This window comes from Lissotriton vulgaris, chromosome 10, assembly GCF_964263255.1.
Source record: "Lissotriton vulgaris chromosome 10, aLisVul1.2, whole genome shotgun sequence".
Lineage (NCBI taxonomy): Eukaryota > Metazoa > Chordata > Amphibia > Caudata > Salamandridae > Lissotriton > Lissotriton vulgaris.
This window is the reverse complement of record NC_141698.1, coordinates 1139692376-1139717458: the sequence shown is the minus strand read 5'-3', so window position 1 is coordinate 1139717458 and position 25083 is coordinate 1139692376. Positions and strand designations below refer to the sequence as shown.

At 52.5% G+C, this 25083-nt stretch overlaps 1 protein-coding gene across 1 annotated transcript in view; it reads right to left on the bottom strand.

Moving 5' to 3' along the window:
• The window catches only part of LOC147689472 (uncharacterized), a 61092-nt gene extending 43163 nt beyond the window's left edge, over positions 1-17929 (bottom strand). Inside the window, exon 1 of the mRNA XM_086940112.1 lies at positions 17811-17929. Coding sequence (XP_086796238.1) covers positions 17811-17910 — 100 coding nt within the window. The 5' untranslated portion in view covers positions 17911-17929. The remainder of the gene's footprint in view (positions 1-17810) is intronic.
• Positions 17930-25083: the final 7154 nt, after the last annotated feature.

The following is a 25083-nucleotide window of genomic DNA, read 5'->3' as shown; positions in this document are numbered from 1 at the left end:
CCCCAGTCGAAGAATACCTCACATTGGCTCTTGTTTCATTGTGCAGATCCGCAAGGAACTCCACAATACCCCCATCTATTCCCTTGTCCTTCATGGTCCTCCACAGCCTCCCCCTGTTGACACAGTCAAAGGCTGAGGACAGATCCATGAAGGCAAGATGAATTGCTCCCTTCTGAACGACAGTATATTTATTCAGAATAAGGAACAGGTTGAGACACTGAGTTATAGTTGAGCGCCCCTCACAAAAGCCATATTGAGAGATTGACAAGATGTGGTTTTCATTCGACCAACTTATTAGGCGTTGAAGTATAACTCTCCCCATGATCTTAACCATTTAATCAATTAGGGATATGGGTCGATAGCAAAGTGCACTTCCCCTATCTCCCTTCTTGAATACGGGGACTATAGTTGATAGTCCCCAAGATTCTGGACACCCCACTGTGGCCGCCGCATTAAATACAGCGACCAGAATGGGAGCCCAAAAAGCTGGATCAAACTTGTAAAGATCAGGGGGTATTCCGTCAGGCTCCGGCGCTTTATTAGCAGTGAGGCCCATTATGGCTGCCAAGACCTCACTTTTGTTAAAAATAATAGGGGTAACCCTATCATAGGGGGCAACAACCATAGATCCAGAATTTTCAGAATAATATAAACTTTTAAAATGGCCTTCCCATTCCTTTTTGGTTATACAGCAAACAATTCCGTCATCAGGGTCCTCGATCAAGAAAGGTTTCTTAACCAAAGCCCAGAATTTGGTGCTGCTATTCAGGGTAGAGGGGTCAAGCAATTCCTCCCACGCCTCTTTCTTCAGTAGCTCCTTACGGGAGATAGTAATAGCCTTATATTCTTTTCTACACAGTTTTACAACCTCCCGATCCCTCGGGGAAGCTGACAAAGCAAGCCTCAATTTGCGAGCAGCTACGGTGCAATCATGGCTAAACCATCTCGGTCCTACTTTTGCCTGGGTTTTATTAGGAACAGATAGGAACGCTGACACCTTCTCCGCTATATTTTGATAAGCCTCTAGAACTAATTTAGGTTCACCTCCCCCGTTGATACAAACGTCAATGTCCTCTGCACACCCTTCAGAGATGTCTTTATAGAGTGCATCCGCAGAGTCAATTGACCATTTTAACCGCCTCCTCCCATCTGTTGTGCCCAATCTTCCTTGGACAGTACTTATAGGACAATTTTTTCCCCAGGGACAGTTCAAACAGATTGTGACAGGATTATGGTCACTAAATTCACTAGGGAGGATACAGAAAGAATCTAAAAAAGTTTGCATAGTCCTAGAGACAAGTATATGGTCAATGAAGGTACCCCTGCCATGTCCCTTAAAAGTAGGGATGTCAAAACAGTATGAAGGGTCCTTTAAAGACATAGCCAAAGAGAGGTCAAGGTCATTCATTAAGTCATTACACATTTCCCCCTCTATGGTGTGCTCCATATGCAGACAATCCGCACGAGCACAGGTCATTTCTGATAAACACTTGTGCAATGGATCTACACATGGATGCAGATTAAAATCCCCCAAAATCATGAGATTATGGCCCACTTTTTCCATAAAATTAGAGACAAAGGAATTAAGAGCATGGATATGATTCAAACCTGCACTATCAAAAGCAGCATTATAAAAATTCACCAGTCCCACAAGAACATTACCACCAGATAGAATTAGTCCCATGACCCCTGTGTGCTGAGCCACCAGTCTCCGTACTTTGCATGGTATCAATATGGAAACAAAGACTACAAGACCCCCCTTGGGCCTTCCCCGCAATGAAGGCAAGGCCGGCACAAAGAAGGCCTTATACCCTTCTAAAAACAGATTACAGCCCAACTCCCAGGTCTCTTGGAGACAAATGATAGAAAACTGCTTGATGTAGGTAACCCAGTTTACATCAGACATTTTGGCCGCAAGACCAGCAATATTCCAGGAGACAACAAGGTTTCCTGAAGTTTTACCCACCGGGTTCAAAGAATTTGTAGTTTCACCTGAAGCCCTAGTAATCTGAGCCGCAGGTGCCCCCAGTCAGTCACACTGCTCCAGACCGGATAACATTTCGAATCTATTCTGTGTATTTAGATTCAACCCATATTGATGATGACCGTCACTTGGACTCCTATTATGAATTCTAATAGGCCCCCCTGACCCACAAGGGTTAGTAACATTATAGAGAAACAGAGACTCCTGCACAGGAGTATAGGGTTCAAACCCCCGCCTGGTTAAATTCTGTTGTGGTGTAGGTTTACACAGATGCGCATAAAAGTAACCCAAGGGGCGTACACAAATACTATTCATGTTATATACCAATGCAGAAGCTCTCAGAAGGATAGTTGCCACGTGCTGGGGGTGCTTAAAATTTACGACTATACAGTCCCCTGTCCCAGTCTTTTTTGACGGCCCTACCCAATTTACACGTCTTACTGTCATAATTTGGTCCGAGTATGAAACAGGGAACCCACAGTTTTTATTGAGCCAAGACACAGTTTTATTTTTCAGAGAGGATTGGCATTCATCAAAAGGAGATGCGGGATGAGTCCCGCAGGGGGGCACATTAGTTAGTACAGCCACAAACGGAGCACAATCTGGTGGTAAATTAAGATAGCGATTGTACCTCGGGGGTCTGGGTGCTCTACTGTTTATTTGCTTTATAGATGGTATTGGCGGAGCCGCAGCCACAGGGATATCTGGACGAATAGGGGTTTCAGAACCAGTGGCCACTGCAACAGCAGCATTCCCCCTTGCCTTATTACATATATCGTTGATATCGGCAAGTTCTAAACCTTTCCTCCCAGAGGGTACACTTCCACAAGATGTGACACTATTCTTTGCTGATAACAGACCACCCAGCCTTGTCACTTCCTTTGCTAGGTTATCTATCTTACTCGTTAATGGTTTAATGAGCTCCTCCATTTTAGTTGTCAAAGAAGCTTCTAGATTTTTTATAAGTGAAGCTAGAAGGTCAGGAGTTATGCTTACACCATTTCCATTACCATCATTGTTAGTGCCCATAAAAACAAAAGGGGTTGGTATTGCAGGACTGATAATTGCCTTACCATCCTTATTTTTAGACTTATTTTGCTTCCCATTTACCCTTTGAGAGAGTGTTCTACAAGTTCTTAGTCAAGTCAAGTCAAGTCATGGAATTTGTATAGCGCACTACATACCCAGAGGGTTTCAAGGCGCTTAGGAAGGGGAGGAGGATTACTTGTCAAATATCCAAGTTTTAAGTTGCTTTCTGAATGCTAGGTGGTTCTGGGTAAGGCGAAGGTAAGCGGGGAGTGAGTTCCATGTTTTAGCAGCCAGGTATGAGAAGGATCTGCCTCCCATGGTTGTCTTGTTGATGCGAGGTACAGTGGCGAGGGCTTGGTTGGAAGAACGTAGTTGGCGGGAGGGGGTGTAGAAGGACAGTCGTGAGTTGAGGCATTCTGGTCCGATGTCGTAGAGTGATTTGTGTGCATGGGTTAGCAGTCGGAAAGTGATCCTCTTATTGACGGGTAGCCAGTGGAGGTCTTTAAGGTGACCAGAGATGTGTTCGTTGCGTGGGATGTCTAATATGAGCCTGGCTGAGGCGTTTTGGATTCGTTGGAGTTTCTTCTGGAGTTTTGCGGTAGTACCTGCGTAGAGGGTGTTTCCGTAGTCCAGTCGGCTCGTGACCAGAGCGTGGGTGACTGTTTTCCTTGTTTCGGAAGGGATCCAGCGAAATGTTTTTCTGAGCATGCGAAGAATGTTGAAGCAGGAAGAGGATACGGCGCTGACTTGTCTGTTCATTGAAAGTGAAGAATCCAGGATGACGCCTAGGTTCCGTGCGTGGTCTGTCGGGATGGGTGCTTTTCCGAGGGCTTCTGGCCACCAGGAGTCGTCCCATGCAGAGGGGGATGTACCTAAGATGAGGACTTCTATTTTGTCCGAGTTCAGTTTCAGACGGCTTTGTTTCATCCATTCGGCAACTTCTTTCATTCCTTCGTGTAGGTTAGTTTTGGCGGTGCTGGGGTCATTGGTGAGGGAAAGGATCAGTTGAGTGTCGTCCGCGTAAGAGATGATGTTGAGGTTGTGTTGGCGTGCGATGGCCGCGAGGGGGCTCATGTATACGTTGAAGAGGGTGGGACTGAGTGAGGATCCTTGTGGTACGCCGCAGATGACTTCAGAGGCCTCGGACTTGAATGGAGGAAGGCGGACTCTCTGGGTTCTACCGGTGAGGAACGAGGTGATCCATTCAAGTGCTTTTCCTTGGATTCCGATGTTATTGAGGCGTTGTAAAAGGGTGCTGTGGCAGACTGTGTCGAAAGCTGCAGAGAGGTCAAGGAGGATGAGGGCGACTGTGTCTCCATTGTCCAGTAGAGTTCGAATGTCGTCTGTTGCTGCGATGAGGGCGGTCTCAGTGCTGTGTTTTGCTCGGAAGCCAGATTGTGAGGGGTCGAGGGATTTGTTGGCTTCGAGGAAGGCGGCGAGCTGGTTGTTGACAGCTTTCTCGATGACTTTGGCAGGGAATGGAAGAAGCGAGATGGGGCGGTAATTTTTGAGTTCGGTGGGGTCTGCTGTTGGTTTTTTCAGAAGGGCGGTGAGTTCAGCGTGTTTCCAGTCTTCCGGGAAGGTGGCGGAGTTGAGGGAGCAGTTGATGACGTCTCGGAGGTGCGGTGCTATGATGGAGTCTGCTTTGTTGAAGATGTGGTGAGGACATGGGTCTGTGGGGGATCCTGAGTGGATGGAATTCATCAGGCGGATGGTGTCCTCAGTGGAGATTGGGTTCCAGTCGTTAAGGGTGTTCACGGGGGGAAGATGATCAGCAAATGGTAGGGTGGGTTGGTTTCCGGGTTGGTTGTCAAAGCTGTTGTGGATGTCTGCAATCTTGTTGTGGAAAAATGAGGCTAGGGAGTCGCAGAGGATTTGAGAGGGGGTGATGTCGTTGGAGTTGGCCGAGGGATTGGAAAATTCCTTGACGATGTTGAAAAGTTCCTTGCTGTTGTGGGCGTTGTTGTCAAGTCGATCCTTGAATGCTGTTTTCTTGGCTTTTCGGATCAATTGGTGGTGAGTGCGGGTGGCGCTTTTGAAGGCGTCCTTGGTGCTGGTGGTTGGGTCTTTTTTCCAGGCCTTTTTGAGGGAGCGGCAGAGTTTCTTGGACTTCTTGAGATCATCGTTGAACCATGAGGCCTTCTTGCTGCCAGGTTTGCTTTGACGTTTTTTCAGTGGTGCTAAGGTGTCGGCGGTGTTGGATAACCATAGGGTGAGGTTGGCGGCGGCTTCGTTGGTGTTAGAAGAGAGGGCTGGGGAGTTTCGAAGGAGTGATGCGGAGATTTGGTCCGTGGTGATTTTGTTCCTGGTTTCTGATTGGGGCTCATGTAACACACTAGTATCAGGACATGACAGCACCTGAGGGTCAGAATGAGCCTCCACGTTAACTAAAATGGACACTGGAGGGTCAATAGAAATGACATCAGTCGAGTTAATTACACATCCTTGTAACGGGCTGATAGGGGAGTTTTCAAAAGCCATTTCCCCTACCACAGTGCTTTTCCCCAATGATGCACGCCTGTTATTATTTATCTGGCTTACTTTCCTAACCAGGAAATTATCAAGAGTAGCGGGACCCACCGGTGCCTTATCATTTTTGGATTTAGACATTATAAATATAAATGGAACTAATACTTGCAAACAGGTACCCTTCAATCTAAGCACTGAGTATTAAAACAACCTATACAGCTCAATATAAAGAAATAATCAGATATCTTACACACTCCAGGCGCGAAAATGGTCCACAAGGGGAAAAATAAGGGTCCAGGCCCAGTCCAGTCTCCTTCAGTCCCCTGAGGGCCACAGAGGGCCCGCCCTTTGCCCGGGCTTCGCCCGCGCGCGTCCCGCGGCGCGGGAGTCCAAGGCTGTCTTATACGTCCCTTCAGGTGAGGTGGGAGGGGCTGCCGATTTGCTCTGCGGCCCCCGCTGGTTCCTGGGCTCTGGAGTCCTCGGATGTCAGCCCACAGCAGTCCCTGACCGAGCGCAGCGTCTCCCGCGAAGCGGGAGGCGCAAGGAGTCTTTGAAGCCCTTCAGGTGAGGTGGGAGGGGCTGCCGGTTTGCTCTGCGGCCCCCGCTGGTTCCTGGGCTCTGGAGTCCTCGGATGTCAGCCCACAGCAGTCCCTGACCGAGCGCAGCGTCTCCCGCGAAGCGGGAGGCGCAAGGAGTCTTTGAAGCCCTTCAGGTGAGGTGGGAGGGGCTGCTGGTTTGCTCTGCGGCCCCCGCTGGTTCCTGGGCTCTGGAGTCCTCGGATGTCAGCCCACAGCAGTCCCTGACCGAGCGCAGCGTCTCCCGCGAAGCGGGAGGCGCAAGGAGTCTTTGAAGCCCTTCAGGTGAGGTGGGAGGGGCTGCCGGTTTGCTCTGCGGCCCCCGCTGGTTCCTGGGCTCTGGAGTCCTCGGATGTCAGCCCACAGCAGTCCCTGACCGAGCGCAGCGTCTTCCGTGAAGCGGGAGGTGCAAGGAGTCTTTGAAGCCCTTCAGGTGAGGTGGGAGGGGCTGCCGGTTTGCTCTGCGGCCCCCGCTGGTTCCTGGGCTCTGGAGTCCTCGGATGTCAGCCCACAGCAGTCCCTGACCGAGCGCAGCGTCTCCCGTGAAGCGGGAGGTGCAAGGAGTCTTTGAAGCCCTTCAGGTGAGGTGGGAGGGGCTGCCGATTTGCTCTGCGGCCCCCGCTGGTTCCTGGGCTCTGGAGTCCTCGGATGTCAGCCCACAGCAGTCCCTGACCGAGCGCAGCGTCTCCCGCGAAGCGGGAGGCGCAAGGAGTCTTTGAAGCCCTTCAGGTGAGGTGGGAGGGGCTGCCGGTTTGCTCTGCGGCCCCCGCTGGTTCCTGGGCTCTGGAGTCCTCGGATGTCAGCCCACAGCAGTCCCTGACCGAGCGCAGCGTCTCCCGCGAAGCGGGAGGTGCAAGGAGTCTTTGAAGCCCTTCAGGTGAGGTGGGAGGGGCTGCCGATTTGCTCTGCGGCCCCCGCTGGTTCCTGGGCTCTGGAGTACTCGGATGTCAGCCCACAGCAGTCCCTGACCGAGCGCAGCGTCTCCCGCGAAGCGGGAGGCGCAAGGAGTCTTTGAAGCCCTTCAGGTGAGGTGGGAGGGGCTGCCGGTTTGCTCTGCGGCCCCCGCTGGTTCCTGGGCTCTGGAGTCCTCGGATGTCAGCCCACAGCAGTCCCTGACCGAGCGCAGCGTCTCCCGCGAAGCGGGAGGCGCAAGGAGTCTTTGAAGCCCTTCAGGTGAGGTGGGAGGGGCTGCCGGTTTGCTCTGCGGCCCCCGCTGGTTCCTGGGCTCTGGAGTCCTCGGATGTCAGCCCACAGCAGTCCCTGACCGAGCGCAGCGTCTCCCGTGAAGCGGGAGGTGCAAGGAGTCTTTGAAGCCCTTCAGGTGAGGTGGGAGGGGCTGCCGGTTTGCTCTGCGGCCCCCGCTGGTTCCTGGGCTCTGGAGTCCTCGGATGTCAGCCCACAGCAGTCCCTGACCGAGCGCAGCGTCTCCCGCGAAGCGGGAGGCGCAAGGAGTCTTTGAAGCCCTTCAGGTGAGGTGGGAGGGGCTGCCGATTTGCTCTGCGGCCCCCGCTGGTTCCTGGGCTCTGGAGTCCTCGGATGTCAGCCCACAGCAGTCCCTGACCGAGCGCAGCGTCTCCCCTTACACTATATAAATATTCAGCTTCGTCACAATTACTTTGATGTGAATCATCCATGGGAGATTTATAAATACAACAGCCTTGAAGAAGTCCCGTTGGGACGAAACGCGCCGCGTCGGCCATGAATTCAGTGCTGTGGTTTTAACAAAAGAAACATGAAAAAGAGAATAAAAGAATATATTTTTTCATTAATCTGACTGTCGATTTGTTTAATTTGGAAGGCACTTTCTTAATGCACAATTGTTTTTCTTCATGTACGGTTCAATGTTTGGGTATAGAATTCCTATAAACGATTATGTATGACCGTACGTGTGTGCTGAGCCAGCTTGGTTCTGTGTTTTTGGGTTTCCCAATTAGTGGGGACGTAGAGAGCTCGCGTTCCCGGCTCCTTGCACCATTCTTCTGTTTTTTACTACCATTCAATATCCTGACTGGTGCAGGTTTCTAGTGCCTTGTCCTTTTGTTTTCTGTTGTGGCAATTATTCAAATGACCTGGAACCTACCAAACAAGCAGAAGCAGCTGTAAACCTAACAACAGAAGTGACGTCGACTAAAAAGGCACCGCCCATGAACCCAAAACCCAAAATAGAAAAAAACAGTGACGATGCAGGGACGTGCTACGTCAAGGAATGTGGAAGAATCGACAATGTGCAGTGTGCGCTGCTCCCCAACAAATACACGGATGAATAACAAATGTTCATGTTATCTCCCAAGTGCACTGAAAGGACTGCACCACCGCACAATGGTATGATTCCAGCGGCCCCATACCTCAGTCCACCTCATTTCCACTGTGGCAGTGTGTGGCCCACCATCCTTGGCCACCACCAGCTGAGCCCGCACCAAGAATGAGGACAGCTGTCCTGCAGTAGCCTCAGAAAGAAGGCAGAGCCCCTCCTCGTCTGCTCGCCCCACAAAGACTGTGGGGGGCAGGAATCGCCAACCTTTCTGTAAGAGCATCTCCTAATGTTTAATAAAAATCATTAAGTTGGGATAGTGGAACCCTACAAAAAAATAGCACCTGATCTGCCATCCCTATTTATTATACATATATTGGGATTGGGAAGTACCCAAAATTGCGTGTGCACACAGTGAGAGCCCCCACTGCCTCCTGGAATCAACAATGTTAAACAAGAGCGAAAGGGGCACCACTAAAAAGTGAGCAATCACACAGCAAATTATCAGATCCGTGTCGAGTTGTTTCTTCAAATTATTTGTTTATTCAAAATATTAAACAGATCATGTTGAAATGAACAGCCAGCGCATTTCGTCCAAACAAATGGACTTCTTCAGGGCATCTATGAGGCACTCCTAACATATAGCGTCAGGGTGTCCCGACGACATCTCGGAAGGAGGCAGGACTGGGCCGCGGATCCAGGCTTTTCATGGTTTGGAACCTGTGATTATCCCTATTATATGGTCTACCTTACACCTGTGTGACTGAATGCATTTTGTCACCTGGACTTATCTCGGTTCTGGTTTTTATCACTTAACGTAAAGTATACTTTGCTCTCATATTAATTAGAGTGGATGGAATTTGACAACTTCCTTTGCTGGTTTCATCCATCACAGACACCCTGACGCTATATGGATGGGGATTGTAGTCCCCTTCGCTGCTGGCTGTCCTTTAGAATATGCCCCAAAGAGTAAAACCTTTCTATGACTTAATAAAACCTGACTTTTCAGCCAGAGTTCGGACACAAGAACATACTAATGTTCTTTGTTTACACCAGGAAGACATGATTGCTTTCAAACACTTCCAAACACACTTAAACGTATGCAACTTGGCGATCTGAATAATTAGGGTCAATGCGGGTACACTTATTTGACTTTTAATGAAGGAGAAACGGTACCAATCTCTTACAAATCACACCTGTACACAAATGCAGAGATGCGTTTCACTTCAACTGAAAAAATACTGACAGCCGTTCAGACTGCTGTAGCAAGAGAAAGAGCACTGGCCCAGGGAAAACGCATTATTGTCGTAACTCCAGTACCAGCTTTAGAAGCTGTTACAAAGGCCAGCATCCAAACTGCGAAGGCGTTAGATCCAAGAAGGATACAATCAGCAATCTTCTTACTGCAACAGACGTTGAATACAGATTTGATCCCAGTTTAAAAACACAAGCTGTCCTGCAATCTGAACAAGAATAGCCTCTACCGGATGGAATCTTGCCTCTAGAACGATATAAATATATTAATTATACTGACGGATCGGCATAAACGGTCATAGGAAGTAAGTAACAATATTTTTGGCGTGTGCTATCATTAAAGGTTGCATGCTTGATGGTAAGTTCCATCCTAGCTGCACAAAGATCCCTCACCTTGCCCAGAGTGACGTCCGTCAACTTGAACTGCTCCCAGTGTGACATCCCTCACCTCACCCTTCTCTCAGTATCACATCCCTCACCTTGCACTTTCCCAGTGTGACATCCTCTCCTTGCCCTTCACCCAGCGTGACATCCCTCACCTTGCACTTCGCCCAGAGTGACATCCTCACCTTGTCCTTCGTCCTGTGTGACATCCCTCACCTTGCACTGCTCCCAGGGCGACATCCCTCCCCTTTCCCTTCGTCCAGAGTGACATCCCTCACCTTGCCCTTCACCCAGCGTGACATCCCTCACCTTGTACTTCGCCCAGAGTGACATCCTCACCTTGTACTTCGCCCAGAGTGACATCCTCTCCTTGCACTTCACCCAGCGTGACATCCTCACCTTGTCCTTCGTCCTGTGTGACATCCCTCACCTTGCACTGCTCCCAGTGTGACATCCCTCTCCTTGCACTTCACCCAGCGTAACATCCCTGTAAATGTAAATGTATTGAGATTTATATAGCGCACGTATCACCCGAAGGCATCAAGGCGCTTGCCTTGGGAACCCGTCCTGGTATTTCCCTGTGAGATAACCCCAGCAGGGTATCCACAAGGTGAAAGCCAGGCATCCCGCCGCGAGGGGCCGTAGTGGAGATTAAGCAAGCTATTGCCCAGAGTTGCAGAGTGTGAACCCGTGAGTCGAGAAGGCACCGGAACGAGAATTATCGAGTCCGTGGAATTTTTGAGCTTAAGACCCGCCGAGGCGGGGAATTGAACCCTGGTCCAGGACCGATCTCAGCTTCCGGGTCTGCCGCCTCTAACCCCTGAGCCACACTTCTCCACTTTCCCTCCACTTTCCCTCCCCTTTCCCTTCGTCCAGAGTGACATCCCTCATCTTGCCCTTCACCCAGCGTGACATCCCTCACCTTGTACTTCGCCCAGAGTGACATCCTCACCTTGTACTTCGCCCAGAGTGACATCCTCACCTTGTCCTTCTTCCAGTGTGACATCCCTCACCTTGCACTGCTCCCAGAGTGGCATCCCTCACCTTGCACTGCTCCCAGGGCGACATCCCTCACCTTGCACTTCCCGGTGTGACATCCCTCACCTTGCACTTCACCCAGCGTGACATCCCTCCCCTTTCCCTTCGTCCAGAGTGACATCCCTCACCTTGCCCTTCACCCAGCGTGACATCCCTCACCTTGCACTTCGCCCAGAGTGACATCCTCTCCTTGCCCTTCACCCAGCGTGACATCCTCACCTTGCACTTCACCCAGAGTGACATCCTCTCCTTGCACTTCACCCAGCGTGACATCCTCACTTTGCACTTCACCCAGCGTGACATCCCTCACCTTGTACTTCGCCCAGAGTGACATCCTCACCTTGTACTTCGCCCAGAGTGACATCCCTCACCTTGCAACGCTCCCAGAATGGCGTCCCTCACCTTGCACTGCTCCCAGAGTGACATCCCTCACCTTGCACTGCTGCCAGGGCGATATCCCTCACATTGCACTTCCCGGTGTGACATCCTAACCTTGCACAACTCCCAGTGTGACATCCCTCACCTTGCACTTCACCCAGCGTGACATCCCTCCCCTTTCCCTTCGTCCAGAGTGACATCCCTCACCTTGCCCTTCACCCAGCGTGACATCCCTCACCTTGCCCTTCGCCCAGAGTGACATCCTCTCCTTGCACTTCACCCAGCGTGACATCCTCACCTTGCACTGCTCCCAGGGCGACATCCCTCACCTTGAACTGCTCCCAGTGTGACATCCCTCACCTTGCACTTCACCCAGCGTGACATCCCTCCTCTTTCCCTTCGTCCAGAGTGACATCCCTCACCTTGCCCTTCACCCAGCGTGACATCCCTCACCTTGCACTTCGCCCAGAGTGACATCCTCTCCTTGCACTTCACCCAGCGTGACATCCCTCACCTTGCACTTCGCCCAGAGTGACATCCTCTCCTTGCACTTCACCCAGCGTGACATCCCTCACCTTGCACTTCGCCCAGAGTGACATCCTCTCCTTGCACTTCACCCAGCGTGACATCCCTCACCTTGTACTTCGCCCAGAGTGACATCCTCACCTTGTACTTTGCCCAGAGTGACATCCCTCACCTTGCACTGCTCCCAGTATGGCGTCCCTCACCTTGCACTGCTCCCAGAGTGACATCCCTCACCTTGCACTGCTCCCAGTATGGCGTCCCTCACCTTGCACTGCTCCCAGCGTGACATCCCTCACCTTGCACTTCGCCCAGAGTGACATCCTCTCCTTGCCATTCACCCAGCATGACATCCCTCACCTTGCACTTCGCCCAGAGTGACATCCTCACCTTGTCCTTCGTCCTGTGTGACATCCCTCACCTTGCACTGCTCCCAGGGCGACATCCCTCACCTTGCACTTCCCGGTGTGACATCCCTCACCTTGCACTTCACCCAGCGTGACATCCCTCCCCTTTCCCTTCGTCCAGAGTGACATCCCTCACCTTGCCCTTCACCCAGCGTGACATCCCTCACCTTGTACTTCGCCCAGAGTGACATCCTCACCTTGTACTTCGCCCAGAGTGACATCCTCTCCTTGCACTTCACCCAGCGTGACATCCTCACCTTGTCCTTCGTCCTGTGTGACATCCCTCACCTTGCACTGCTCCCAGGGCGACATCCCTCACCTTGCACTTCCCGGTGTGACATCCTAACCTTGCACTTCACCCAGCGTGACATCCCTCCCCTTTCCCTTCGTCCAGAGTGACATCCTCACCTTGTACTTCGCCCAGAGTGACATCCCTCACCTTACACTGCTCCCAGAATGGCGTCCCTCACCTTGCACTGCTCCCAGAGTGACATCCCTCACCTTGCACTGCTGCCAGGGCGATATCCATCACATTGCACTTCTCGGTGTGACATCCTAACCTTGCACTGCTCCCAGTGTGACATCCCTCACCTTGCACTTCACCCAGCGTGACATCCCTCCCCTTTCCCTTCGTCCAGAGTGACATCCCTCACCTTGCCCTTCACCCAGCGTGACATCCCTCACCTTGTACTTCGCCCAGAGTGACATCCTCACCTTGTACTTCGCCCAGAGTGACATCCTCATCTTGTCCTTCTTCCAGTGTGACATCCCTCACCTTTCACTGCTCCCAGAGTGACATCCCGCACCTTGCACTGCTCCCAGGGCGACATCCCTCACCTTGCACTTCCCGGTGTGACAACCCTCACCTTGCACTTCACCCAGCGTGACATCCCTCCCCTTTCCCTTCGTCCAGAGTGACATCCCTCACCTTGCCCTTCACCCAGCGTGACATCCCTCACCTTGCACTTCGCCCAGAGTGGCATCCTCTCCTTGCCCTTCACCCAGCGTGACATCCTCACCTTGCACTTCACCCATAGTGACATCCTCTCCTTGCACTTCACCCAGCGTGACATCCTCACCTTGCACTTCACCCAGCGTGACATCCCTCACCTTGCACTTCACCCAGCGTGACATCCCTCACCTTGTACTTCGCCCAGAGTGACATCCTCACCTTGTACTTCGCCCAGAGTGACATCCCTCACCATGCACTGCTCCCAGTATGGCGTCCCTCACCTTGCACTGCTCCCAGAGTGACATCCCTCACCTTGCACTGCTGCCAGGGCGATATCCCTCACATTGCACTTCCCGGTGTGACATCCTAACCTTGCACTGCTCCCAGTGTGACATCCCTCACCTTGCACTTCACCCAGCGTGACATCCCTCCCCTTTCCCTTCGTCCAGAGTGACATCCCTCACCTTGCCCTTCACCCAGCGTGACATCCCTCACCTTGCCCTTCGCCCAGAGTGACATCCTCTCCATGCACTTCACCCAGCGTGACATCCTCACCTTGCACTTCACCCAGCGTGACATCCCTCACCTTGTACTTCGCCCAGAGTGACATCCTCACCTTGTACTTCGCCCAGAGTGACATCCTCACCTTGTCCTTCTTCCAGTGTGACATCCCTCACCTTGCACTGCTCCCAGAGTGACATCCCTCACCTTGCACTGCTCCCAGGGCGACATCCCTCACCTTGCACTTCCCGGTGTGACATCCCTCACCTTGCACTTCACCCAGCGTGACATCCCTCCCCTTTCCCTTCGTCCAGAGTGACATCCCTCACCTTGCCCTTCACCCAGCGTGACATCCCTCACCTTGCACTGCTCCCAGGGCGACATCCCTCACCTTAAACTGCTCCCAGTGTGACATCCTGACCTTGCACTGCTCCCAGTGTGACATCCCTCACCTTGCACTTCACCCAGCGTGACATCCCTCCCCTTTCCCTTCGTCCAGAGTGACATCCCTCACCTTGCCCTTCACCCAGCGTGACATCCCTCACCTTGCACTTCGCCCAGAGTGACATCCTCTCCTTGCACTTCACCCAGCGTGACATCCCTCACCTTGCACTTCGCCCAGAGTGACATCCTCTCCTTGCACTTCACCCAGCGTGACATCCCTCACCTTGCACTTCGCCCAGAGTGACATCCTCTCCTTGCACTTCACCCAGCGTGACATCCCTCACCTTGTACTTCGCCCAGAGTGACATCCTCACCTTGTACTTTGCCCAGAGTGACATCCCTCACCTTGCACTGCTCCCAGTATGGCGTCCCTCACCTTGCACTGCTCCCAGAGTGACATCCCTCACCTTGCACTGCTCCCAGTATGGCGTCCCTCACCTTGCACTGCTCCCAGCGTGACATCCCTCACCTTGCACTTCGCCCAGAGTGACATCCTCTCCTTGCCATTCACCCAGCATGACATCCCTCACCTTGCACTTCGCCCAGAGTGACATCCTCACATTGTCCTTCGTCCTGTGTGACATCCCTCACCTTGCACTGCTCCCAGGGCGACATCCCTCACCTTGCACTTCCCGGTGTGACATCCCTCACCTTGCACTTCACCCAGCGTGACATCCCTCCCCTTTCCCTTCGTCCAGAGTGACATCCCTCACCTTGCCCTTCACCCAGCGTGACATCCCTCACCTTGTACTTCGCCCAGAGTGACATCCTCACCTTGTACTTCGCCCAGAGTGACATCCTCTCCTTGCACTTCACCCAGCGTGACATCCTCACCTTGTCCTTCGTCCTGTGTGACATCCCTCACCTTGCACTGCTCCCAGGGCGACATCCCTCACCTTGCACTTCCCGGTGTGACATCCTAACCTTGCACTTCACCCAGCGTGACATCCCTCCCCTTTCCCTTCGTCCAGAGTGACATCCTCACCTTGTACTTCGCCCACAGTGACATCCCTCACCTTACACTGCTCCCAGAATGGCGTCCCTCACCTTGCACTGCTCCCAGAGTGACATCCCTCACCTTGCACTGCTGCCAGGGCGATATCCATCACATTGCACTTCTCGGTGTGACATCCTAACCTTGCACTGCTCCCAGTGTGACATCCCTCACCTTGCACTTCACCCAGCGTGACATCCCTCCCCTTTCCCTTCGTCCAGAGTGACATCCCTCACCTTGCCCTTCACCCAGCGTGACATCCCTCACCTTGTACTTCGCCCAGAGTGACATCCTCACCTTGTACTTCGCCCAGAGTGACATCCTCACCTTGTCCTTCTTCCAGTGTGACATCCCTCACCTTGCACTGCTCCCAGAGTGACATCCCGCACCTTGCACTGCTCCCAGGGCGACATCCCTCACCTTGCACTTCCCGGTGTGACAACCCTCACCTTGCACTTCACCCAGCGTGACATCCCTCCCCTTTCCCTTCGTCCAGAGTGACATCCCTCACCTTGCCCTTCACCCAGCGTGACATCCCTCACCTTGCACTTCGCCCAGAGTGGCATCCTCTCCTTGCCCTTCACCCAGCGTGACATCCTCACCTTGCACTTCACCCAGAGTGACATCCTCTCCTTGCACTTCACCCAGCGTGACATCCTCACCTTGCACTTCACCCAGCGTGACATCCCTCACCTTGCACTTCACCCAGCGTGACATCCCTCACCTTGTACTTCGCCCAGAGTGACATCCTCACCTTGTACTTCGCCCAGAGTGACATCCCTCACCATGCACTGCTCCCAGTATGGCGTCCCTCACCTTGCACTGCTCCCAGAGTGACATCCCTCACCTTGCACTGCTGCCAGGGCGATATCCCTCACATTGCACTTCCCGGTGTGACATCCTAACCTTGCACTGCTCCCAGTGTGACATCCCTCACCTTGCACTTCACCCAGCGTGACATCCCTCCCCTTTCCCTTCGTCCAGAGTGACATCCCTCACCTTGCCCTTCACCCAGCGTGACATCCCTCACCTTGCCCTTCGCCCAGAGTGACATCCTCTCCTTGCACTTCACCCAGCGTGACATCCTCACCTTGCACTTCACCCAGCGTGACATCCCTCACCTTGTACTTCGCCCAGAGTGACATCCTCACCTTGTACTTCGCCCAGAGTGACATCCTCACCTTGTCCTTCTTCCAGTGTGACATCCCTCACCTTGCACTGCTCCCAGAGTGACATCCCTCACCTTGCACTGCTCCCAGGGCGACATCCCTCACCTTGCACTTCCCGGTGTGACATCCCTCACCTTGCACTTCACCCAGCGTGACATCCCTCCCCTTTCCCTTCGTCCAGAGTGACATCCCTCACCTTGCCCTTCACCCAGCGTGACATCCCTCACCTTGCACTGCTCCCAGGGCGACATCCCTCACCTTGAACTGCTCCCAGTGTGACATCCTGACCTTGCACTGCTCCCAGTGTGACATCCATCACCTTGCACTTCACCCAGCGTGACATCCCTCCCCTTTCCCTTCGTCCAGAGTGACATCCCTCACCTTGCCCTTCACCCAGCGTGACATCCCTCACCTTGCACTTCGCCCAGAGTGACATCCTCTCCTTGCACTTCACCCAGCGTGACATCCCTCACCTTGCACTTCGCCCAGAGTGACATCCTCTCCTTGCACTTCACCCAGCGTGACATCCTCACCTTGCACTTCACCCAGCGTGACATCCCTCACCTTGTACTTCGCCCAGAGTGACATCCTCACCTTGTACTTCGCCCAGAGTGACATCCCTCACCTTGCACTGCTCCCAGTATGGCGTCCCTCACCTTGCACTGCTCCCAGAGTGACATCCCTCACCTTGCACTTCTCCCAGGGCGGCATCCCTCACCTTGCACTTCCCGGTGTGACATCCTAACCTTGCACTGCTCCCAGTGTGACATCCCTCACCTTGCACTTCACTTAGCGTGACATCCCTCACCTTGCACTTCGCCCAGAGTGACATCCCTCATCTTGTCCTTCACCCAGCGTGACATCCCTCACCTTGCACTTCACCCAGAGTGACATCCTCTCCTTGCACTTCACCCAGAGTGACATCCTCACCTTGCACTTCACCCAGAGTGACATCCTCACCTTGTACTTCGCCCAGAGTGACATCCTCACCTTGCACCTCCCCCAGCATGACATCCCTCACCTTGTCCTTCGTCCAGTGTGACATCCCTCACCTTGCACTGCTCCCAGTGTGACATCCCTCACCCTGCACTGCTCCCAGAGTGACATCCCTCACCCTGCACTACACTATGCCCAATGTGACATCCCTCACCTTGCACTGCTCCCAGAGTGACATCCCTCACCCTGCACTGCTCCCAGAGTGACATCCCTCACTTTGCGCTGCTCCCAGTGTGTCATCCCTCACCTTGCACTGCTCCCAGGGTGATATCCCTCACCTTGCACTGCTCCCAGAGTGACATCCCTCACCTTGCACTGCTCCCAGAGTGACATTCCTGACCTTGCATTGTTCCCAGTGTGACATCCCTCACCTTGCACTTCATGCAGAGTGACATCCCTCACATTGCTCTTTGCCCAGAGTGACATCCCTCACCTTGCACTGCTCCCAGAGTGACATCCTCACCTTGCACGGCCTCGCTCTGCTCAGGGAAGGCAGGGAAGGTGTTGAGGTGGCCGGAGGCCGCGAGCAGGGCCAGGCTGCACAGCAGGCTCTGCAGGTACATGTCGCCCCCTCGTCTTGCCGGAGACCGCCTTGGAGCCCCCTGTGTGCGCACGCGGGACATGGAGCCCTATTTATATCTTAGCAGCTGATCTGTCTTGGCTGGATCAATAAGCTATCCGGAGCCAGGTAATCAATCCGAGTCCTCCATCCATCCTGATGACAGGGCAGTCTGGCACCGGCCCTGGTGCCCTTCTCCCACCCGAGCATCAGATGCGATGGCGAGGCCGTCCTCGTGCCGGCTTTAAGAAGAGTCACGTGCACTTCAGGAGTCAAGCCAGCCCGTCACTTCAGGAGTCAGGCAGCCAGTCACTTCAGAAGTCAGGCCAGCCTGTCACTTCTGGAACAGGAATCAGGCCAGCCCGTCCTTTCAGGATCAGGCCAGTCCGTCGCTTCAGGATCAGGTTAGTCCATCACTTCAGGACCCCTGGCTTGACAGGTGACACAGGAGCGACAAAATTCCTTGGTGTCTTCAGACATGTGGGGCCAAAGAAAGTGAAGGACAATTCTATCCCAAGTCTTGTTCTGGCCGAGGTGACCTGCTAAGGGAATATCATGGGCCAAGGTAAGAAGGAAGCCCCTAAACTTCAAAGGTATGACCAACCTCCTGGCTGCACCAGGCTTGGGGTCTCTACTCTCTGAGTACATGAGTCCATCATCCCAGTAGATCCTATGGGACCCACTGGCACTCCCAGCAGCCTCCACAGGAGCTTGCTGTCGGAGGGGTTCAAGGGAGGGACAGCGCAGCTGGTCCTGGCTCAGATCTGCCCTGGAAGGGCCCCCTGTCCCCAAGAACTCAACCTGATCAGGCTCAAGTTCCTCTGAGACAGTTCCTTCTTCAGGACTAAGATTGTCTCCCTCAAGAGACTGATCCTCACTCTGAGGCAGGGAGGAAGGCACGGCCTTAACCCTACTGCTCCTCCTTTTCTTGGAAGGCACCTGTTCCATTCTTCCAGAATCCAGGGCCTGCTCAGTTTTAGACATGTTGGCCTGTGACCTACACATGTGCAGGGATTCCTAGCATTTCTGCATGGGTCCTGAGCTCCACTTCAGCCCAAGCTGAAGTCTCTAAGTCATTGCCAAGCAAGCATTCAACAGGGAGGTCTGCACTTACCATAACCTTCTTGAGGCCAGTTCCCCCTCACCAGGAGAAATGAACAACTGCCAGGGCATGGTCAGGCATGACATTGCTAGCATTGGTCACTTGGTACATTTCACCAAGTATGATTAGCTCAGGGGCCACATGATATTTTGTCACTATTGTGACACTTGCTCCTGCGTCCCTGAATGCCAAAACCTCTTTTCCACTAATCAAAGGCTGCTGTCTGTATTTGCCCAGAATACTGGGACTCAAAAAGGAGGACATATCCATGCCTCCATCACAGATCAGTACAGCCTGAGTTGGAACTCTTACTAGACCAGAGTCCACTTCAGAACCCAGGGTTAACCATACTACACCCTTATTCTGAGTACCACCACTTGGAGCTGAGCTAGGGGGAACAGTTGCCTTAGGGGCAATGGTGGCTGGAGTTGAGTCTTTGGACTTGGTACAATCACTGGTCCAATGGGTTTTCTGCTTACAGATTTTACACCATGGTGTCTTTTGGCCTTTTCCTTTATTAGATTAGGACTCCCCACCAGATGCAGATTTTTGGGGTCCTTGAGAAGACTTCTGGTCTTTACCCTTCTCCCCACCCTTATCAGAGTTTGTAGAATCTTGCTTCTTGGAATCACCACATTGGTTCTGAACCTTCTGCCCCATTCTGGTTCTGACCCATTTGTCTGCCTTCTTTCTTAATTTTTGGGGAGAGGTCAGATCAGAGTCCACCAGGTACTGATGCAACAGCTGATTTGGACAAATATTAAGGATCTGCTCCCTCATAATCAGGTTATACAATCCCTTAAAATCATACACCTTACTGCCAAGTAACCAGCCCTCCAGAGCATTGGTAGCACAATCTACAAAGTCCACCCAGTCGTGATTCTTTTGGGTATCCCTGAACTTGAACCTGTATTGTTCAGTGGTTAGGCCAAACCCATCAATCAGAGCACTCTTCAAGACTTTGTAATTATCAGCATCCTGTTCTCTAACAGTGAGGATCTTGTCTCTACCTTTGTCTGCAAAGGAGAGCCACAAGATTGCTGCCCACTGCTTTCGAGGAACCCTCTGTACCTTACAGACCCTCTACAGTGCAGTTATCCATTTGTGAATGTCATCTCCAATCTGGTAGGGAGGGACAATCTTGTTCAGGTTCCTATTGTCATGAGTATACTCTCTACCTCTAGGGACAATGTAGCTGCCACCAGTGGGCTCTAGCCCGAATCTTCTTGACGCTTTCTGAAGCCCCAGTGATTCTCTATTCAATGCCAACTGCTCTCTTGATCCTAAGCTTATCTCCCTCAAACGTAAGCAGTTTGTATTTCTTCTCATAGGAGGACTTCCTCCTCTGGGAGGTAGAGCTTCTGTGAGAAGCAGAGGTCCCTTCAGAGGTATCAGAATGAACGGATCCCTGAGAAGGAGATCTTGATCTTCTGGGCCCGCTGCTAACTCTTCCAGGTGGGGTAAAGAGAGGACCACTGAGGTCTTCTCCCTCACCTTCAGGAACAGTTCCATTGTCCAGGTTGGAATCATTTTGATCCTCCTGGCCAGCATCAGATTCAGGGTCATAGTAGTGTTCACTACCTGCCTTTCCGCTTCTGCTGCCCCACTCACCTTTTCTGCTTCATTAGACCCTGGAGTCTTTCTGAGGTCATCTGCAAGCAACATCTGTATGAGATGTTGTGCGGTTGGGCTTTTCCCTGTCTTCAATTTCCTTGAGGAACACGTAGTCCTAAACTCTTAGTATGTCATATGATCATACTTAGAGGGGAGCGGCCCACTGGCTTCTGCCCTTGAAGACATAACTAGTGTGGTGTGGTGTATGCACCTACCTACTCTAGTGGGGCCGACTAAACTCTCTTGCGTTGTAGAAAGGGTGTGCTAAGCCCTTGACACACAACTCTAAGTTCAGTAGAACTTACTGTATTCTAATTGTGATGGATATGTACATCAAGTACCTTTTAGTGGTTTACAGTTAGTCACTCATTTGAGATTATCTGGTAAAACAATAGTAAGCTTGAATCCCACCCGCTGCACACCAATGTGAGAAATTGGCCTGGTATATGCTGTCTACTAATTAAAGTGAGCACCTTGCACCAGTCCAAATGACCCTTATTGATGCTAGGTTAAAGATGGTAGCTGTGGAGAGCAGCCTTCAGGCTAAGTCTTGAAGGAATGTAAATCAGCTTGTTTTACCAGCCTATAATCTCTCGAATAACCAAATGGAAGGAGAACCACACCAGGTATATATCTAAAATATATGTATTTATTTCTAAACACTCCCTTCTAATCTCTTTATGAGATTAGAGGTCAAGGCACATATGTTACAATCAAAATATCAACAGTAAATAGCACAATATACGATAGGCTTCGGGGGGGACCGAACCATATACTCAATAAGTGGTATAAGAACCACGGCTTGACTAGACACAGCGCCTAGAGCACGTAGAATCACTTGGACCCCCGGAACCACCCAAGGTAGTGACACAGGAGACCCATAGGGGACGCGTGCAGTGTATGAACACAGGCGAGAGCCCCATACAATGCTATGGGAAAGTCGCGGTTGGAAAATTAAAGATTTAGGACACTGGGAAGAGGACTTGGAACAAACGCTTTTGGACTTAGAAGGTTCTAGAGCCAGCACCCATGGGAGCACCGTAGTACTCATGTTACTTAATCCAGGGAAGCCGGGTGCATAGGTGTCAAATGGTGTCGGGAGTCCTCTTCGATTTCAATGGAGAGATGCTGCAAAGTGCTGCTGCCGTGAAGAGGAAAAGTGTCCGAGGAGATCCAAGCCTGGATCGGAGATGGGAAGAACCTGAAATCAGAGGGCACAGAGTCTGGGTCACTAGCCAGTGACCAGGGGCACGATAGGCGAATGCCCACCGATGTCGGGTGCTTCAGGTGTGACGAGGTGAAGATTGAGTCCACCACCACGAGGACCAGGAGATGTCGATAATGACCAGGATCCACAGGCGAGCTGTCCCACGAAGGATGTCAAGTGCTGGGGAGATCAGTTCCCGGATTGGAACCAACAAGCCTTGGCAACTGCAACCCATGTGGTGAGAGTAAAAAGGCTTCGGTGTGGACTAGCGAAGTCCAGGGGACTCCCCAAGCAATGGAGAGTCAGGGTACATCTGGAGCAACCAGGAAAGCCCTTTGGAAGTACAAGTACTCTTCTCAGGGACCCACAAGTCAATGGACAAGGGATCGCGAAGGGACCTCGAGAGGAATCACTAAATACCAGCCCACAGGTCACTCGTAGAGTGTAGACCAGTAATCTTCAGTGGAATCAGTGCTTGGGGTCTGGACTTCAAGTAGCCCAAACCATAGCCTGGGGAATGCCGGGAAATGTGTCCAGCTGCAAATGGTCATAGTGTCCAGAGGTTCTGGTTGCACGGTCCCCACGAGGGCTACAGGTCTCAGGTTTTCTGAGAACAAGGGTCAGCCTCGGGGACACTTTGAAACCCACCTCCTGTGTGGCAAAGGCTTCGGAGTCTTAAGGAGCTATGGAGATGCCTACTGGATAGATGTGTCTTTGGTACCTGCCAAGCAGGGGAGTAACTCCTTTACTCCAAGGGAGATTCTTCAGTCATCTAGCACCTTGTAGACTGTCGAAGTTCCAGGATTATGTATCAGAGTTTCGTCCAGGTAAATCTAAAGTCCTGTAGCCAGGGGTTCCTACTTTATAGCCAAGGAAGGGGTGGGACAAACTCTGGGGACCCACCTATGGGAGGGTCAGGAAAGAGGGGTGGCTACATCCATTTCCTTTGTCGAGTTTTGCACCAGAGCAGGGTCTGGTAGCACCTGCAACTGGTTTGAACTGGACTATGCACAGGGACACCAAATGTGCCCCCAGTGCAGACTCTTGGAGTGCACCCACCCCCAATCCACTAAGGCCTGTCTGGGAGGTGGTCACACCTCCCTGTGACAGGAAACCTATTGTCAAACCTTCCTCTGCCAGAGTTTCGTCCAGCAGTAGGAGGACAGACTTGTGTCTGCAGAATCCATTTTGTGGGCCCAGGGTTCTGTTTAGGCTGGTACCTGTGTAGTCCTGTTTCTCCCTCTAATAGGGTGGAATCATACCTTCCACGCCAGTTACTGGCATGGAGGTATGATTCCAAAGTGTTTGACACCAAACACAATATGTTTCTGTGCAGCTGTTTAAAAGTTAGCATTTACCACGAGGTTATAATGCACTTCAGAGTACATGGTCTGGATGCATAACATACAAACGCAGAGAATAGATTCGGAAGGCTGCAGAGGGGCTCTGCTCATTCATGGACACCCTCTCACATGAAAACCAAGCACCCTGCCTTCAGGATTGTTAAGGACTGCCATAGGGTGACTGATAGGTGTATATGTGTGTGATCAGAAGTGATATAGATAACCTATATCACAGTAAGGCGTGCATGCACCACCTTACCCAGGCTGCAGTAGCAGACCTGCGGTGTCATTTTGGAAAGCTTTCCAGGGGCGGCATAATAACTGCTGCAGCTCCTGGTAGACTTCTGGGGTACCTATGCCCTTGGTAGATAGTATACCATATACTAGGGTCTCATAAGGGTACCCCAGTATCCAACCTGGAGTGTACCTATAGTATATGGAATCAATTTAGAGTGAAAGCAGATAGGCTGGGGTCCTGATTAGCAGGATCCCAGCCAGACTAAGTCAAAAAACAGTGAAACATCAGTAAAAGGTGGGGGTAACTATAAGAAGCAGATCCTACTCTCCTACACCGTGCCACTGGTGTCACATGTTCTGGGCAGCACTCTCTGGGCCTCCTGTGGCACAGGAGTCACCTGGTTTTGACAGCACTCTCTGGGTCTCTTGTCCCACAGGTGTCACGTGGCTTGAGCAGCTCTCTCTGGGCCACCTATTCCACATGGTTTGGGTAGAACTCTCTGGGCCTTCTGTCCAACAGGTATCACGTGGTTTGGGCAGCACTCTCTGGGTCTCCTGTACCTCAGGAGTCCGGTGGTATGGGCCGCATTCTCTGGGCCTGCTGTCCCCCTGCGTCACATGGTTTGGTCAGCACTCTCTGGGCCTCCTGTCCCACTGGTGTCACGTGGTTTGAGCACACTCTATGGGCCTCCTGTCCCACAGGTGTCACGTGGTCTGGGCAGCACTCTATGGGCCTCCTGTCCCACAGGTGTCACGTGGTTTGGGCAGCACTCTCTGGGCCTTCTGTCCCACAGGTGTCACGTGGTCTGGGCAGCACTCTCTGGGCCTCCTGTCCCACAGGTGTCACGTGGTTTGGGCAGCACTCTCTGGGCCTCCTGTCCCACTGATGTCACGTGGTTTGGACAGCACTCTCTGGGCCTCATGTCCCACAGGTGTCACATGGTCTGGGCAGCACTCCCTGGGCCTCCTGTCTCACAGGCGTCACATGGTAAGGACAGAACTCTCTGGGCCTCCTGTCTCACAGGTGTCACATGGTAAGGGCAGCAGTCTCTGGGCCTCCTGTCCCACAGGTGTCACGTGGTAAGGGCAGCAGTCTCTGGGCCTCCTGTCCCACAGGTGTCACATGGTTTGGGCAGCACTCTCTGGGCCTCCTGTCCCACAGGTGTCACGTGGTTTGGGCAGCACTTTTCTGAGCCTCCTGTGGCACAGGTGTCCCGTGGTTTGGGCAGCACTCTCTGGGCCTCCTGTCCCACTGATGTCACGTGGTTTGGACAGCACTCTCTGGGCCTCCTGTCCCACTGGTGTCACGTGGTTTGGGCTGCAGTCTCTGGGGCTCCTGTCCCACTGATGTCACGTGGTTTGGACAGCACTCTCTGGGCCTCCTGTCCCACTGGTGTCACGTGGTTTGGGCTGCAGTCTCTGGGTCTCTTGTCCCACTGATGTCACATGGTCTGGGCAGCACTCTCTGGGCCTCCTCTCCCACAGGGGTCACATTGTCTGGGCAGCACTCTATAGGCCTCCTGTCCCACTGACGTCACGTGGTCTGGGCAGCACTCTCTGGGCCTCCTGTTCCACAGGAGTCACATGGTTTGGGCAGCACTCTCTGGGCCTCCAGTCCCACAGGGGTCACGTGGTTTGGGCAGAACTCTCTGGGTCTCCTGTCCGACAGGTGTC